This window comes from Macadamia integrifolia, unplaced genomic scaffold (genome assembly GCF_013358625.1).
Source record: "Macadamia integrifolia cultivar HAES 741 unplaced genomic scaffold, SCU_Mint_v3 scaffold1851, whole genome shotgun sequence".
In the NCBI taxonomy this organism is placed as follows: Eukaryota; Viridiplantae; Streptophyta; class Magnoliopsida; order Proteales; family Proteaceae; genus Macadamia; species Macadamia integrifolia.
The window spans coordinates 72,137-88,892 of record NW_024868386.1 but is presented as its reverse complement, the minus strand read 5'-3'; the positions used below and the strand labels follow the sequence as shown (position 1 = coordinate 88,892).

Below are 16,756 nucleotides of genomic sequence, written 5' to 3'. Positions count from 1 at the left end.
CAGAACGCGACACGTGGACAACTTTAAGACCAACGCACCGGATGTAATAATCCTCACCCAATCTTGACCGTTGGTCTCCTTGTTGTCCACGTGTCGCGTTCTGCAGGTAGCAAAACAAGGAAAAACATGGATGAGAAAAACAGAGGATTTTGATCCATACAAGTTGGCATGTTCCACATCCAGAGATTATAAGGGCGACAAGAGGTATATATGGAATTATGGAAGCAAAAGAGATGGGGGTTGAATGAATTCTCACTCTCCGGTTCGGCCTATAAAAAACGCATAGTGGGTTCTGGTCCGGTTAACGGCTTCATCCAGACGGTCCGGATTTGGCAATAGCATATCCAGGTGATACTTCCCAGCCTTATCCGTCACAGTGTCACCGGTCGTCAGGCCACTCAGTCCGCTAAAATGGCGACTACAACGGGCACGGCGACTGTCACGGTGTCCTTGTTTTTGTCGATTCTGATACTCTCCTTCTCCCCATCATCGCCATTGTTGATCGAGCCGAAAGCCCCAGAGCTTCGCTCTTCCAGAGCTACTTCTCGTTTCCTCGGAAAATTTGCAGAGCTCAACAAATCCAAAGCGCTTCCGAAATCATATCAATATGAGACGCGATACTTCACACAACGTCTTGATCATTTCGGCTTCTCAAATCTCCCAACATTCCAGCAGCGATACCTCATCAACACCGATCACTGGCTCGGTGCAGAGCGGATGGGCCCTATCTTTCTCTACTGCGGTAACGAAGGAGACATCGAGTGGTTCGCTGCTAACACTGGCTTCGTTTGGGAGATCGCTCCCAGCTTTGGCGCCATGGTTATCTTCCCTGAAGTAAGCTTCTGAGGCTCTTTGCTTTTCTCTGAGTGTACAACTCCAATGATTCTTTGTTCGTTTTGAATTTAATTCTTTCTTTATTTAATGAACTAGCAAAATTTATTAAAGGATTTCGATTATTCTGAGTAAAATGATGTAGAAGAAACATAATTGAGTCGAGATTCGAAAAATGATTTTGGTTTTATCCGACAGCATCGTTACTATGGGGAGTCAATGCCCTACGGAAGTAGAGATCTCGCCTATAAGAACGCTGATTCTTTGGCGCACCTTACGGCTGGACAAGCACTTGCTGACTTCGCTGTTTTGATTACTGACCTGAAACGGAATTTATCTGCGGAGGCTTGTCCGGTTGTGTTATTTGGGGGATCTTATGGTGGAAGTAAGACTTTGTTCGATGCTTATCTTTTGTTCTTCTTCGTCTTCTTTCTTTTAGATTAATGGTGATGAATTCAATTGGATTTGTTGGTCTCCTTTGTTTCAGAATCTGACCTTTCCTTTTAACTCTTTGAATTATTGAAACAGTGTTGGCTGCATGGATGAGACTTAAGTACCCACACATCGCTATTGGTGCACTTTCTGCGTCAGCACCGATTCTGCAATTTGAAGATATTGTGCCGCCTGAAACGTTTTATGACATTGTCTCCAATGACTTCAAGGTCCGTGGTTCTCTCTCTCCTCTCGGTTCTGATCCTGAGTCCCGAGTCCTGACATACTAATGTAAACACACAGTGTTATAGCTTTTCTGTTCTTCTTTCTTGCGCAGCGTGAAAGTATGAGCTGCTTCAACACTATAAAAGAGTCATGGGATGCAATAGAAGCAACGGGCAAGACTGCTGAAGGCCTGTTGCAACTAACCCATACTTTTCGTATCTGCGGGTAAGCTGACTAGTGCTGTTTCCATGTGTAAGCTCTGTTCTTTTGTGTGTTAAATCTCATTGCCTACTGTAGTAATGAGTTCATCTGACTCTGGATGTGATCAAACACAAATTCAAGGAATCTGAGCAGCAGTCAAGATCTTTCAGACTGGTTGGACTCTGCTTATAGCTATTTGGCCATGGTGGATTACCCCTATCCCTCTGATTTTTTGATGCCTTTGCCTGGAAATCCAATAAAAGAGGTTAGTTCGGCTTGTTAATATATAACATAGTACACTGTTTGTTAGCTGCTTATATAACATAGTACACTGTTTGTTAGCTGCTTTGAGTTTCATCTTCTTTATTCTTTTTCACCTTATTCTCTATAGGGATAATCTGTGTCCTGAAGGTGGTTAACTGTGCATTGACCAAGTACAACACGTCAAAGTGCAAGTCTATGGTTGTACCTCTTGACCATTCGTAATGCAGTTCCAATCTTGAACAAGGGAGATCCAGTAGGAGATAAACTTGCAACAGGATCACACATAAGGAATAAACCAGATTTCGAAAGAATTTTCATAGAATCAAGGAACCAGACTCAGCTAAAATTCTGGTCAAAGGCTCTAATTGGATGGGGGAATATAATATCAGAAATATGAGAATCAATGAAAAAGGAATTCCCAAGTATGAGAACCGATGGAGATTTCAGAAAATCCAATTTAGAAATCAATTTCAGCACTACATAGGAATTCTAACGATAATCAGAAATATGAAACCAGAGAATGAAAACAGAACTTGAACATCATGTTGATTGAAGTCAGAATTGAAATAGGAAAACTAGAAGTCTATCAAAAGATGGAATTTTGAAACTGTAGGATGCTTTAGAAAAGAAACCACTTGCCATGTAGGAATTCAAGAAACAAGAATCAGAATTAGAAACACGAGAAAAAGATAGCATTTTATGTTAAGAACAGAATCAGAATTAGAAATCGATATGAAGCGTGAAGAGAATTGTAGAAGAGAAGAGAACAGGACTGGTATGTGATACCAATCCTGTATGCATTGCTCAATAACACCAAAACTCTTAAGGTTAAAAAAAAAAAAAAATACTCTTACTTCTTTACTCAAATCATCTCTAATTGATGGGAGTCTATTACATATATAAAGACCTTATAAAATTCCTGAATTGACTCATAATCACATCACACACTCAATAAAGTAAAAAACTCAAAACAGAACTCATATTAGATTTTAATCTAACCCAAATACTTGACTTAAATACTAATACCGTGTATGAACTTTATATCCACTTTATGGGCTTATGAATTAAGCCCATTACAATGAAACCTTAAAAATTAAAACCCAGCTTATAATGTAATTACCCAAAGGTCAATTTCAGCCAACTGGACTGATACCAGCACCTTACAACCCTCCCAAGCTTGGATATAGGCGTCCATACAGGATTAACGCCTAGTTCATCCGATTCCAACTAGTTTTCTGCAATGGCAAACTTGCCATAGCTAAATTCTTTATTAGGAGCCCTATAAACTGAATTATGAGGGAAATTTCTTATCGTCCTGTGCTTTTTGTTAAACAATCATTGGACTGGATTTTACTATGTTGTAATGTTTTCCATTCAGCAACTTTCTATTAACGATGCTTGGGCATAAACTTAGATGTCCTCTGTTGGTTTAATCTTTCAAGGCCATATCGTGCCTTCAGTAACCATTTTGTGAATCAAATCTATCATATTTATCCGTCCAGGCATATTGTTGAGTCTATATTTATCCTTCCGGGCATGAGAACTTTTCCATTGTTGAGCCTATATTTTTTTGTGGATAAGCTTCTATCATACTCTCAAACTTGTCACTCAGAGAATGTCAACCAATCTCTCTATGGGAATGAGCTTCTGAGTTATTAATTGTTTTGGCATTATTGTTTTCTAGGTATGCAGAAAGATTGACAGTTTTCCTGATGGGACTAGTGTTTTAGAGCGTATATTTGCAGGCGTGAGCATTTATTACAATTATACAGGAGCAGCAGTTGACTGCTTTGACCTGACAGACGATCCTCATGGAATGAGTGGATGGGATTGGCAGGTCTGTTATTTCTAGTTTATCAACGACTTTTCAACTTCAGACTAGTCTTTTATCCAAAATCTTTATGCTTTCATCAGCCTTGAGGTACCACTGATTTTTGAGTATTGCCCTGTTTTAGGCATGCACTGAGATGGTTATGCCAACGTCCAGCAGCAAGAGCAAAAGCATGTTTCCAGCATCTGATTTTGATTACTCTTCTTATCAAGAAGGGTGCTCCAAGGATTTTGGTGTCAACCCAAGGCCTCGATGGATAACGACAGAATTTGGTGGGCATGTAAGACAAGAATTGTTGTTAAATTTATTAAATACCTTTCATCTCATCTATAAAAGAAAAATTAATTCATTTTGTTCCTCTCAAATTTTTGCTAAAATCTTTTTTTTTTCCTACTTGGATTGTAGTATAAATAGGCTTTCACTTTATCATCTATCATTATAGTCCAACCTTTGGGTTGGCTATAAGGAAACAAACTGACTTTCTAAAACATTTCTTTTTTGTTTACATTGAAACGTGGGCAATATCATGTTTGCATGAGACATGGAAAGAAATGTCCTCCTAGAATCCCAGAAGAAGAGCAACAAAATGTATGAGAATCAGGAACAGAAACATGGCAGGCAATGCCATCCAGTAACATACCTAATCCCTGACACATACTTTTAAATATGAAACCCACTAGTCGGTTGACTTCCAAGAGATATCTACTGAAGTAAGAGTTCCTTATCTATTATGTATCCATGAATTACTGCACTCTAAAGTTTTTTATAAATGATTTTTATCTGTGCTGAAGTGGGAACACTTTATCTATCAATTGTGCTCAATAAATGATTTTATTGTTATCCCTGCTTGCATTGCCAACAATTGAGATATTTTTCTTGTTTTAACATAACCCCAGTAGTTAATGGTCTATTTGTGGAAAGTTCTTATTATGCTTTGCAGATACTTTGTTGGTCTGGAGTTTGGTCTTCAAGGAATTTGAAGGTCTGCCTAGGAAGTAGTTGAAGTGAAGGACAATCTTACATCCATTTTTAGAGCCTAATTAATTTCAATTTTACTTCTTGCTTCTCTTCTGAATATAGGACATGCCCGAATCCATAATGCGCGGTTTTGACAAATGTCACTGGATGTTTGCAGTTCCCTATTGTAAAACGTAAAAGAAAGGTGGAACTTTCCACAGACAGAAGAAGTTCCATTTGATCTGTCTTAGAATTTGGGAAGAAGTGTGAAGGGAATAAGTGTATTTGTGCTTTGAGGAGATGTGGAAACTAAATTTGTATCTAGGTTTAGTATTAGAAGAGGGGAAAGGTGGGGGAGGGGAACCAAGGGACAGAGGTGGAACCTCTTGAAATAACTGTGATATCTTAAGGCCAAAATAATGTGTCAGTGACGGTTGCATAAAAATCCATGTATATGCTTGTCGACTGATACTGGTTTTGCATGGTTGAATTTCTCTCTAGGAGATATCTGGGTTCTGACACATGTAAGACTTTTAAATATGTTGTACGAGGAGGTATATCAGTTCCCTTTGGATGTGAACAAAGAAATCAGAATGTAGACTAGTGGAGGGAGAATAAAAATGTCTCAACACATTTACCTTAGGGAGTTCCTTCATGACTTTCCAATTGTGCACTGCCTTTTAGCTCACTAATAACCTGCCCACTGACAAGTGACATTTTATGACTTAAAGTCTTACATATGCCATAGACTGTTTGCTTGATTTTGTTGGATGGGATCTCTTTCCTAGTTCTATCAACGTTTATTTTTTTTTATTTTTTTTATTTTTGGGGGTGGGGGTGGGGGGGGGGCGGGGGGGATAGGTAAGTCGCATGGATAGGTGAATTCAGTTCTATTAAATGTGTATGAAATGGTCATCATTTATATGAAGATATAACATTATTTGTTGCCATTCTCTTATTGTGTCATTCTCTATGAAATTTCTCTTTGGTTGAATATTGGTAACTAATTTTTTGCACATTATACATATGGTACATGCAAGCATGAAATTTTTGCTAAACCTCTCATCTCCCATCTTGACTCCAAAGTTGAGAAAAAACACCCATATTATTTCTTTACATATAAAATAGAAGTATAAAAACATTTTTCATGATGAACAAATGAAAATTTTAAAATATTTATTTGTGAGCATATTTATTATATACTTAAATCGATGTTGCAGCAAATTTCTTGTTCCTATTTGCATCCTGAATATGATCTATTCATGACTATTATGATGTTTGTATTGTATACTCTTAATTGTCCCTGTTTCATTCTGGCTCATATCTGTCTCCTTTCAAAGGACTTGAGGACCGTATTAAAGGCGTTTGGAAGTAACATAATATTCTCAAATGGACTGTTGGATCCTTGGAGTGGTGGCGGGTGAGCTCTTATCCGCATTCTTGATCGTAATTCTGTTGAATATTCATCTTCTGAGAACTAATGGATATCTCCATTATATGTTGCAGCGTTCTGCAAAATGTTTCTGAATCCATTGTCGCACTTGTTACAAATGAAGGTACATCTCTAGATGATATAATTGTAATTATTCAGCCTTCTTTTATCTTCATACTTTTCAATTACTATGAATATTTCCCCCCTCCTAAACAACGTGCTTTCTTTCTGTCTGAATGTTGATTGATATGTTTTGTTGATAGGGCTGTCACTGATTCCTCTATTGTAGTCATTAAAGTTTCTACTGGCATTAGTGCCTGTTTTTGAAAGAACGTGTGGCACAGGGCACCAAGAACATTAGAGTGGTCATCCTCCAGCTTACACTGTTCTAGTCAGTGACCCCTACTTAGATTCTTGATTACCACTCCCATCAAGACCTCCCCTCAACCACCCACCCACACCCCCCCAAAAAAAAAAAGAAAAAATTATAGGTTTCAAATCATTGATTCTTAGTTTTTTGTTTTGTTGATTTCTCTCAGGACTTGTGAACCATTGTTCGTTAATATCCCATTGGACTCTGCTCAGATCCTCAGACAGTCAATTTAATTGCCTTAGTTTGTTGATCATCATAACCCACCAAATTGAGGGAGTATCTGGTTTCACCTGACACTTCTACACTATTAACCACATTCTCTTTGCAACACCAGTTTCACCATTGGTTAAGCCGTTAAAGCTTGATAGTAATCAAAATTTTTTTTCGATTAATGTAAAAAAAGATCCAGGGTCCAGCTCGGAAACTGACATCCAATGAAATAGTGGCATCTTGATTTGGGGAGAACTGGTCACTACCACTGTTAGTTAAAACGGGAATGACAAAAAAACAGAAACGTACGGTACGGGTTTTAAACAGATAAAAATGATGAAAGTAAAAAAAAAAAGAACGGAAAACGGATGAAAACGAACGGTACAAGTATTAAACGTGTAGTTTTCAAAAAAACGGGTAGTATACTCATGCAATTTGAGAGATTATTACCTATATACATGCATCTAATGTTCCAAAAGCTCTGGGAGTCCCAAGATAAAATAACCCAATGGGTTACAAGAAAATGAGATGTTGCTAGCTTTAGCTTCTCCTTACTCAATGGGTTGTAAGAAGATAAGATATTTTTCCTATAGATAGTATGGAAGTTAAAAACCAAAAACCAAGTACCATATTGTCTTCACTCTTCACTTTTACTACTAGTTTTTTTTTTTTTTTTTTAATATAAAATTCCTATTTTACCCTTAAAAAACGGATACGCGTTTAAAACTGATTCTTTTGCCGTTTCCCTTTTTTTCCGTATTGCATAATAACATACGGGAAAACGCGTTTTAAACGGAAAAAAAACTCAACCGTGTTTATATGCGTTTAAAACGCGTTTTAACTAACAGTGGTCACTACTGGTGCCAGTTTCTTCTTTCACTTCCAGACAAGGAAGAAACAAAAGTATTTCTTTCTTCTTCTTTTGGATATGGATAAGAAAATGAAAAGAAGGGGAGGGGTGTTATGTGAGTTGAGCCCCTCCATTCTGAAGGGTGATGGAGGGAGAGCATGGTTTTGTGTATCGGTTTGGGATTGTCCATATAGGCCAATCGGTACTGGTGTTGGCTGAGGTCGATACCAATTCCTGGCAAATCCTGTATTGGTGTAAAACTGATTTTTAAAGAAAATCAGAGGCAAAACTGTCCGATACTGTGCCAATACACCGATCTATATCCGATCCTGTATCGGTTTCTGGGGTATCTATTACAGTGAACTTAAATCATGGGAGACGGTGATGGAGCATTTGAAGGGCTCTGAGGATCAATATGATGGTGACTTGGGGTGGGACAGGTGATTAGATTATACTACTGAAAGGAAGGTCAGAGAGAATATCAAACCAGGGACAGGGCAGTGACTGCTATTGCATTGTACCTAGAAGACCTACTGGTTTTAGTCCTATCAGATTGGTTTTTAATTTGATAATAAGTGGTTTGAAAATGATAAGGGAGATGTTCATTTGGTTGAGAAAACAAACCAAACTCCTGTGGTGATTTTCAGGGTAGAGATCGACTTATGTTTTGTTCTTTTATTTTTCCCTCTTCTCAATCCCGATGTATTTGAAAGTGACCTTTTGAGATTATTAATTAACCCTGATTATGTCCTTGTATTGGCATCCCCTTTCTATGTTAAACTATAGTTAAGGTGATGCAACACATCCTAGGGTTGCGGATTATAAAGGCTGAATAGAAAAGGAAGAAGATGGGGAATACAATATATCGATTAGGGTTTTTAGAAAGAGAAAAAATTAGAGGAAGAATAAGTAATTAGGTATCTCGATGGGGTTGTAAATGGAAACTGTGAATAATAACTCGGAATAGTGCATATAAGAACAAGAAGAAGAGAACTGATGCGATCCCGGGGTTCAGAAACCCTGTTGAGTTTGTTCATCATTAGAAGGCTCAAATAAAAAGCTTTAAAAAAAATTCAAAAAATCAAAAATCAAAATCAAAAGCTTAGTGGCAGAACAGTAAATATTGTGAAGATTGTGAGAGTAATGGCAGAATTGTAAATAAACTGAAATCTACAATAAGATGGGAAGGCTGTAAATAGAAGTCTTAAAAGGGTAAGTTGGTAGTTAAAATGAGTGTTGGGATATGAAGGGAAATAAGATTATGTAAGAGGACAATCTTGGAACAAGTATAAAACTAAGGACAAATTAGAAAAATAATAGAAGAGGGTTAGTTTTGGAAAAAAAAAAGTTAGAAATAAAAGATACCCATTCCCCAATCCCTTGCACTGCTCATGTAAGTGTGCGACTCCGTAGGAGGACCGCCTTCCCTTCCTCCAACTCTTTGTTCACACGGTTATCAAAGCAGAGGAGGAAGGGCGGGCAGCAGTTACCATGAGCCCTCTGTTCCACACATCTGTCCAGAATCAAGTGTAGTTCACCGGTTCCACCGAATGCTTCGATAGGATTGTGGGTTTGGGTGAACGTTGTCTTCGACCTTAAACCAGTGGAAGGACAAGTTTCATGTCAGGAAAGGTAACTCCCTCAATACAAGTCCAATCCAACCGAGATTTCAGGCAAACGATACTACTCCAAAGCCCTACTGAATGCAAGCCCTAGTAGTACCAACGATCTGTTGATGTATATGTTGACGCTGCCCTTCTCTAACAGTTTGATCTTTTAGGTGAAACAGTAGCGTACATGTTATCAAGGCAGGGAGGTCGAGTGTTTGACTCCTGAGAAGTGCGAAAATATGTTATGTGCCTAGACAAGCGTGTATGGTTCATGCCCATAATGTAAGGTCAGGTCCTTAATGATCTAACCCCAGTCAGGGATTAGGATTTGCAGAAATGCCCTCCAAGAAAATCAAATCGATGGTACTGTTGTTCAGGAATTTAAATCAGTAATTGAAGTAGCAACTCAGCAGCACCTTGTCATCATTCAGTCATTGATTTAACCTCAAAATTACACCCCCAAATGGTTCTGGATTGCTGAAGATCTGAGTCAAAAAGGTGATTGGAAAAAAAATTATAAAATAGAAGGAGATAAAAAGAAGATAGGACAATAGGATTTAGACTCTCACTCTCACCCTTGGGCCTCTCACCCCTCACAGGTACTACATCTTGCAACATAACATGGTTTCAAAACCAAAACTCTTTTTTTTTCCCCATTCATTGGCTATAGAATCCAGCCACAACCTTGTATTTATATATTTGGAATCGATTACATCATTCTAGAACTTTTCCTAATTAAAAACAATTACAAAGAAACACAATTCTAATCCAATTAGTTAACATATGAAGAATCCTAGAAAAGGAAACTACTAATAACCTATAAAGTAGAATCTAATCTCTAGCTAATAAAATCCCCACGCAAGGAATAAAACTTCCCTAAAAACCAGCAAGTCAATAGGCAAGAAAAATCTGAAAAAAAATAATCTATAAAAATCATCTCCTTGCAAGCTGTCCTTGGGTCCCTTATGATATGCCCAACCAATCAAGAACCAGGCCACACCTAACCAGGCTGTCTCCCACAACAGCTGAATCCCACATCGATTTTGGACTGGTTTTTGCACCTTGTTCCTATGATCTATATCAGCCCATGCATGGGTTGCATGGCTGGCAGGGTAGCATGCAAGAGGATGCCACGTGGCTGAGGTATGAATGGGTAGTTGTATATGTAGAGAAGTTATGTATTAGTAGTTTAAGCATGAGAGTAGTGGGTTTAGTTAGTTAGGACTATGTTGGGAGGTGGGTTTAGTTATCGTAACGTACTAAGTAGTAGAAGTTATCTTAACCACCTTGTAATCTTTAAATACTTTGCATAATATGAATGAGAGATTTTTTAATCCCATTCAACTACTCTATTGAGTAAGAGGTAGGCTTCCTCCATAAGCCAGGACGCCAAGCTTTGGCTGAAAAGCGAAAATTTTCTTACTTCTTCGCTCGTACAACTCATTCCCTATCATCCGATCCTTTTGCTATTCTATCTCCATATTTCTATTTTCTCTCTCTTCTTATTGTGCATTAATAATCTGATATCAGAGCCAATGAATTACCCACATGCTATGGACTAAAATTTCAACAATATCTATGATATTCAAACAAGAAATTTGAATTTGTTTGATGAAATCATGAAAGTTTGCTAATTTTATCCGAGAAATTCAACTCTTTTGCACAAATGAATAGACCAAAGGAAGAGGTAGCAAATAATGCAATTGAGTTGCTGTCAATTGAAGTCGCCATAACGGTGCACCTAGAGCAGCCAACGAAGAAGAAGAAGACGATAACTGAGAAGAAGATGAAGAAGAAGAATCTCAAGCAATACAAATCATGCACCACTTCCTTCAAGGTGATACCATTCTCTACAAAGAGATTGGCAAGTCTTGAGATATCATATTTCATCTTCGTTAATTGGGATTTTTCCTATTAAGATCTGAGATCTTTGTGGACCCTTATTTTCCTTGATTTCATTGTTCTTGAGGATAAAAAAAATTTGAGGGTGGAGGGAATGTTATGTGCCTAGACAAGCATGTATGGTTCATGCTCATACATAAGTTGCATGGTTATACATATGTTGGGAGGTGGGTTTAGTTATCTTTAAGTGATAAATGATAATTAGTAGAAGTTATTTTAACTACCTTGTAATCTTTAAATATTTTGAATAATATGAATGAGAGAGACTTTTAATCTTATCAACTACTCTATTGAGTAAGAGGTAGGCTTCCTCCACAACCTAGGGCGCCAGTATTCGCCTGTAAAACCAAAATTTTCCTAATTTTTATCTCCTTCAACAACTCATTGCCCATCATCCTATCCTTTTGCTATTTTCTTTCGTCTGTATATAGTGCTCGTATCATTGATGATACATACACGGATACGGGTTGGAGAGAACATATGGATGGAGATAGAAGAAATAGGAGAGAAACTAGGATGTTTAGCTTTATAGACGAAGCCTGGCGTCTTAGCTTGGGTTAGAAAGCCTACCTCATCTCTTTTAGAGAGATAATTTTGAGATTTTCAAGATTTTCTTCCATTCATCATACGTAAACTATTTAAAGATTACAATTCAGTTGAGATAATTGCCCACCTCCGCATTAGCTAAGTCCTAACTAGACCCACTGCTTCTGTGACTTAACATGCGTACAATGTGTGTTATTAACAACTACTTGCAATGCATAATTACTACCCGTATACAATCTCCAACCACATAGCACTCAATCATGTAGATCGTTCCCATTTGAGAGAGAAGATAATGATGCACATAACAACCTCTCCTCTTAAAAAAGGATCATGTCTTAAGATCAAGCTCGGAAAATTGTTGCTTTAGGAGCGTCATGTCTTCCCAAGTTGCCTCTTCTAGAGATAATCTATGCCAATGGATTAGCGTTTGAACCTTCCATCTTCGTTTGCATTGATCTAAAATGGTTAGCGGTCTGTGGTGCAAGATTTCCTCATCTCCTTGGACACTTGGATGAGCTTTTTATGGTCATATAACCTACTAATTTCTTTTTCTTAGTGACAAAACATGAAACATATGATTGATGCGGGAATCTAATGGTAGTGCCATGCCTGGTGCTTTGATATCATATGATATGTACATAGATACCGATGGAGAGAAAATATGGGAAAAAAGAGAAAATAATGATGGAGATGGAAGAAACAGAAGAGAAAATAGGGTGTTTGGCTTTATAGATGAAGCTTGGCGTCTTGGCTTGGGTGAGGAAACCTACATCATCTCTTTTAGAGAGAATTTTGGGATTTTGAAGACTTTCTTCCATTCATCATATATAAGCTATTTAAGGATTACAATTCAATGGAGATAACTACTACTAATTTCTCACTTCTCCATTAAAGATTATGAGGTAGTTAAGATCATTTCTACTAATTAGCACTTTAATTCAACCTATCTCCCAACATAGAGTCCTAACTAAATCTACTACTCCCTTATTTAAATTACTAATACATAACTTCTCTACGTATATAACTAACCCATTCACACCTCAGCCATATAGCATCCTCATGCAACTCATGCATGCATAGTTTAAAGTATCTCTGATACCGATATGATACTCTTTGATACGTATCTTAAATTTAGCCGACTGATAAACCGATACTGATACCGATACCGATACCAATACTTTAATCCTTGATCTTTAGCATATCTTAGCATATCTCTTACATGATACGATACCCTCCAATACGTATCTTAAATCTAGCCGACCAATACGGCGACCAATATCGATACTTTAATCTTTGCGTGCATGGCATGAACCATACATGTTTGTTTAGGCTCATAACATTCCCTCCCCCTTAAATTGTTTTGGTTCTCAATGATGATAATATTGAGGAAAATAAGGATCCACCATGATCCCAGATCTTAATAGGAAAATCCCAATTAACGAAACCATAATGGTTATCTCACGACTTGCCAATCTCGTTATAGAGAATTTTATCACCTTGAAGGAAGTGGTGCATAATTTGCATTGCATGGTCTTCCTTTTATTCTTCTTCTTTATCGTTTCCTTTCATTGAGTGGCTTCAAGAGGCAGCAACTCAATTGCATGATTGCTATCTCCTCCTTTGTTCTATTTATTTGTGCAAAGGAGTCGAATTTCTCCGGTAATGTTAGCATATTTTTTTATGATTTCATCAATCAAAGCCAAATTTCTTACTTAAATACCATAGATCTTGTTGAAATTTTGGTCCATAGCGTGTGGGTAATTCATTGGCTCTTATATTAGATGATTAGTGCATAATAGAGAGACGAGAGAAAATAGCAAAAGGGAGAGAATAGAAAATGATTGGATCATGGGGAATTAGTTGTGCTGTAGAAGAGAAAAAATAGGAAATTTTTTGCTTTACAATCAAGCCTAGCATACTGGCTTATGGAGGAAGCCTACCTCTTACTTAATAGAGTAATTGATTAGGATTAAAAGTCTCTTTCATTATATTATGCAAAATATTTAAAAATTGCGAGGTAGTTAAGATAATTTTTAATAATTAGCACTTTAAGATAACTAAACCCACCTACCAACATAATCCTAGCTAAATCCACTACTCACATACTTAAAATATTATTACAAAATGACTTTGCATATACAACTTGATAGAGAACCCTTAGGGAAGGGAGGGGAAATCAGAGTAGAGATGGGAAAAAAGGAGGATCACACTCACACATTCATTCAATAATCAAATTGCTCTCTAAATCTTCAATCGATTACAACTAATATATAGGAAAATAGGAACATGAAATTAGAAACGTAACTGGAATGGAAACTAGCCTAAACTAGGAAACAACTATAAAAAGGAAACCAAAGCAAGGAAATAAATCCTACTCCTACGTTCAAGTCTGGAAACTAAAAGCATGAAATAAAATACTAAGTAAACTACTAATTTTATTTTCAACCCTTGTTGGACCAAAACCCTGGGCTGGACCGGTTCTTCTTGGCTCTTGGCTTCCAAAGCCGGTCATGCTGGTCCAACCAAGAAAGGGCAGCCGTATCTGCATCAACTCTCCTCCTCTGAAAAGAACTCGACTCCGTCGAGTTAGGGAAAGGACCGAGGAGACCGTCTGAAGGAATACGCTGAATGAGGAATGATCCCACCATCTTCTTGAGCTTAATTTCAGGGAGATCTTTGGCAGGATGAAACTTCATAGTCTTGTTGGCATGCTTGAAGGCATAGGTATTGGCATAGCCACAATGTTGTACTTTCTTATCAAACAACCAAGGTCGACCAAGAAGGATATGGCACACCTTCAGAGGGAGGACATCACATTGGACTGTATCCTTAAATCCACCAATAGAATATGTGACCAAGCACTTATCTGTGATTTTGAGATTAGTGTTGTTCACCCAAGCAACCTTGTAAGGATTAGGATGTGGTTCTGTATTCAATCCCAGCTTACGAACAGCGTCTTCAGAGACAACATTAGTGCAACTGCCTCCATCAATGACCAAGGTTAGCAACTGATCATTGCACTTCACACGAGTCTGAAAAATACTACTGCGGCGCCAATCTTCATTTTCAGTGGCCTTTTGAGTGGTCAACACATGACGAATGACATAAAAGGGATGTTGGTCATCGTCACTAAGAGTGTCATTGACTTCACCTGTTGCACGCTCTTCTCTTAAATCAACTGTGTCAGAACCAAGTTGCTCTTCGGGAATATATGGTATAGGAGAATCCTTATCAATAAAAGCAACCAAACGGCTGGGACATTGGGCACTGATATGTCCAAATCCATTGCATGAGTAGCACCGAACTGTGAATTTTGAAGAATCAAAAGGTTTATCTGAACCACGCCGAGGGGGTGAATATGGGCGAGTAGGCCGTGAAGATGACATTTCAGAAACATGTCGAGGTGGAGAATATGGCCGACTAGGTCGTGAAGAAGCCATAGATGTAGCACTTACCTGTGGCTTGCTAGATGACCTCTCTTGGGTAGGAGATTGTTGCCAAACGGAACTAGTACCTCGAGAAAAAGTATCTGCAAAATTTCTCCGGTTGTATGGGCGTTTCAGACTTTCCTCAACCTGATATGCTACTTGTACGACGTCTTCCATTGTAGGTAGTCGACTAGATGCAAGGGCAGCACTAAGTTGAGGGTGCAGACCATTGCGAAATTGGGCCACTAAGACTTCTTCATCCCACTCAAAGTCAGAACGAGTGGCCAAATAATAAAATCTAGCAACATACTCTTCAACGGTCAAATTCTCTTGTTTCAACTGTGCAAACCTGAGATGCATGCGTTGCTTGTAATCAGAAGGCAAGAATCGCTGATTCATGACTTCATACATTTCAGCCCAAGTAGTGACCAACCAATGCCTCGGGTTCGGTTCTGTTGTTGTTGCTTGATCCACCAGACTCGAGCCGTGCCTTTCAGTTTGGCCTCTGCAAATAGGATCTTTCGAGCCTCAGTCAACCCGTACCATCTGAAGAATGTATCTAAACTGTGAATCCAGTCAAGGTACAATTCTGGATTATTGTCTCCATAAAAATCAAGGACATCCAGTTTTGCTGCTCTTTCTGCTCCATCATCATGTCTCCCAGTCCCATATGGTGGTGGAGGTGGTGGTGGTGGTGTATGATGTGGTGGTGGTGGTGGTGTTACTGGCAGATCCTGTGGAGTGGTGTTGGAAGAATCACCAGACTGAATGGGACTCTTTCCTTTATCTGCTGCCACCAAACGATCAATAGAAACTTGCATAGATTCCACCATTGTCTTTAGGGACGTGACCATGTTAGTGAGAGCATCAAATTTTGTATCAGTTTCTCCTTTATAGGAATTCAGCTGTTGAACAACTTCACTATTGATTACCATGGTGATGAGTAACAAAATAACACTCAAAGAATAATGGTAGAATAGTAAATAACTGGAAGCTTAAAGGGCAGGGACAGAATAGTAAAATATTTTTTTTTTGGAAATTTCAAATTAAACCACAAAAGGGTGTGTCAGTCACGTGTGGGATAGGGATATAGTTGGAAATAAGGGAAAAATATGGGGATAAAGAGTTAAAGATAAACAGAAGGGAAAAGTGGGGAAATCCAACAAATTGAAAAGAGTAAGAGAGAAAAGGGTTATCAGGGGTGGGGTTTGGGATTACCGAAGAGAAACAATCGACCGAAGGCTCTTCTTAGAGACGGAATCAGCAGCGGGAGTCGGCTCCACTCTAGAGAGAGGCTCACGATGGCTTTGCAGGTATGTGGTCCTTTCTCTCTCTTCTCGACTTCTCTTTCTTCTTCTTCTTCTTCTTCTTCTTCTTTCTTCTCGTCTGTTTTTTCCTTTTTTTCTTCTGCTTCTTCTTTCTTCTCTTCTTCTACTTCTTCTTTTTTCTTCTAGCTTCTATCTCTCTCTCTTCTTGACTTTTCTTTCTTCTCGATTCTTTTTCTCTTTTTTTCTTTGCCGTCGGACACAAAGAGGAGGCGGCGGCTGCTGTCGGAAGGGAAAAAAATGAGAGAGGAGGCGGCGGCTGTTATCGCTCTCTGCTGCTTCTCCGACTTCGTCCTTCGCTTCCTTCTGGTTTGTTTTCTCTCTCTTTTTTTTTTTTTT

General features: G+C 38.4%; 1 protein-coding gene across 1 annotated transcript in view; it reads left to right on the top strand.

Annotated features, from left to right (window-relative positions):
* The first annotated feature begins 227 nt into the window (after positions 1-227).
* The window catches only part of LOC122065008 (lysosomal Pro-X carboxypeptidase), a 36,378-nt gene continuing 19,849 nt past the window's right edge, over positions 228-16,756 (top strand). The window contains exons 1-9 of the mRNA XM_042628806.1: positions 228-834; positions 1,030-1,216; positions 1,360-1,493; positions 1,601-1,713; positions 1,831-1,954; positions 3,638-3,790; positions 3,909-4,064; positions 6,082-6,161; positions 6,248-6,297. Of these exons, the coding sequence (XP_042484740.1) occupies positions 412-834; positions 1,030-1,216; positions 1,360-1,493; positions 1,601-1,713; positions 1,831-1,954; positions 3,638-3,790; positions 3,909-4,064; positions 6,082-6,161; positions 6,248-6,297 (1,420 nt within the window). The 5' untranslated portion in view covers positions 228-411. The remainder of the gene's footprint in view (positions 835-1,029; positions 1,217-1,359; positions 1,494-1,600; positions 1,714-1,830; positions 1,955-3,637; positions 3,791-3,908; positions 4,065-6,081; positions 6,162-6,247; positions 6,298-16,756) is intronic.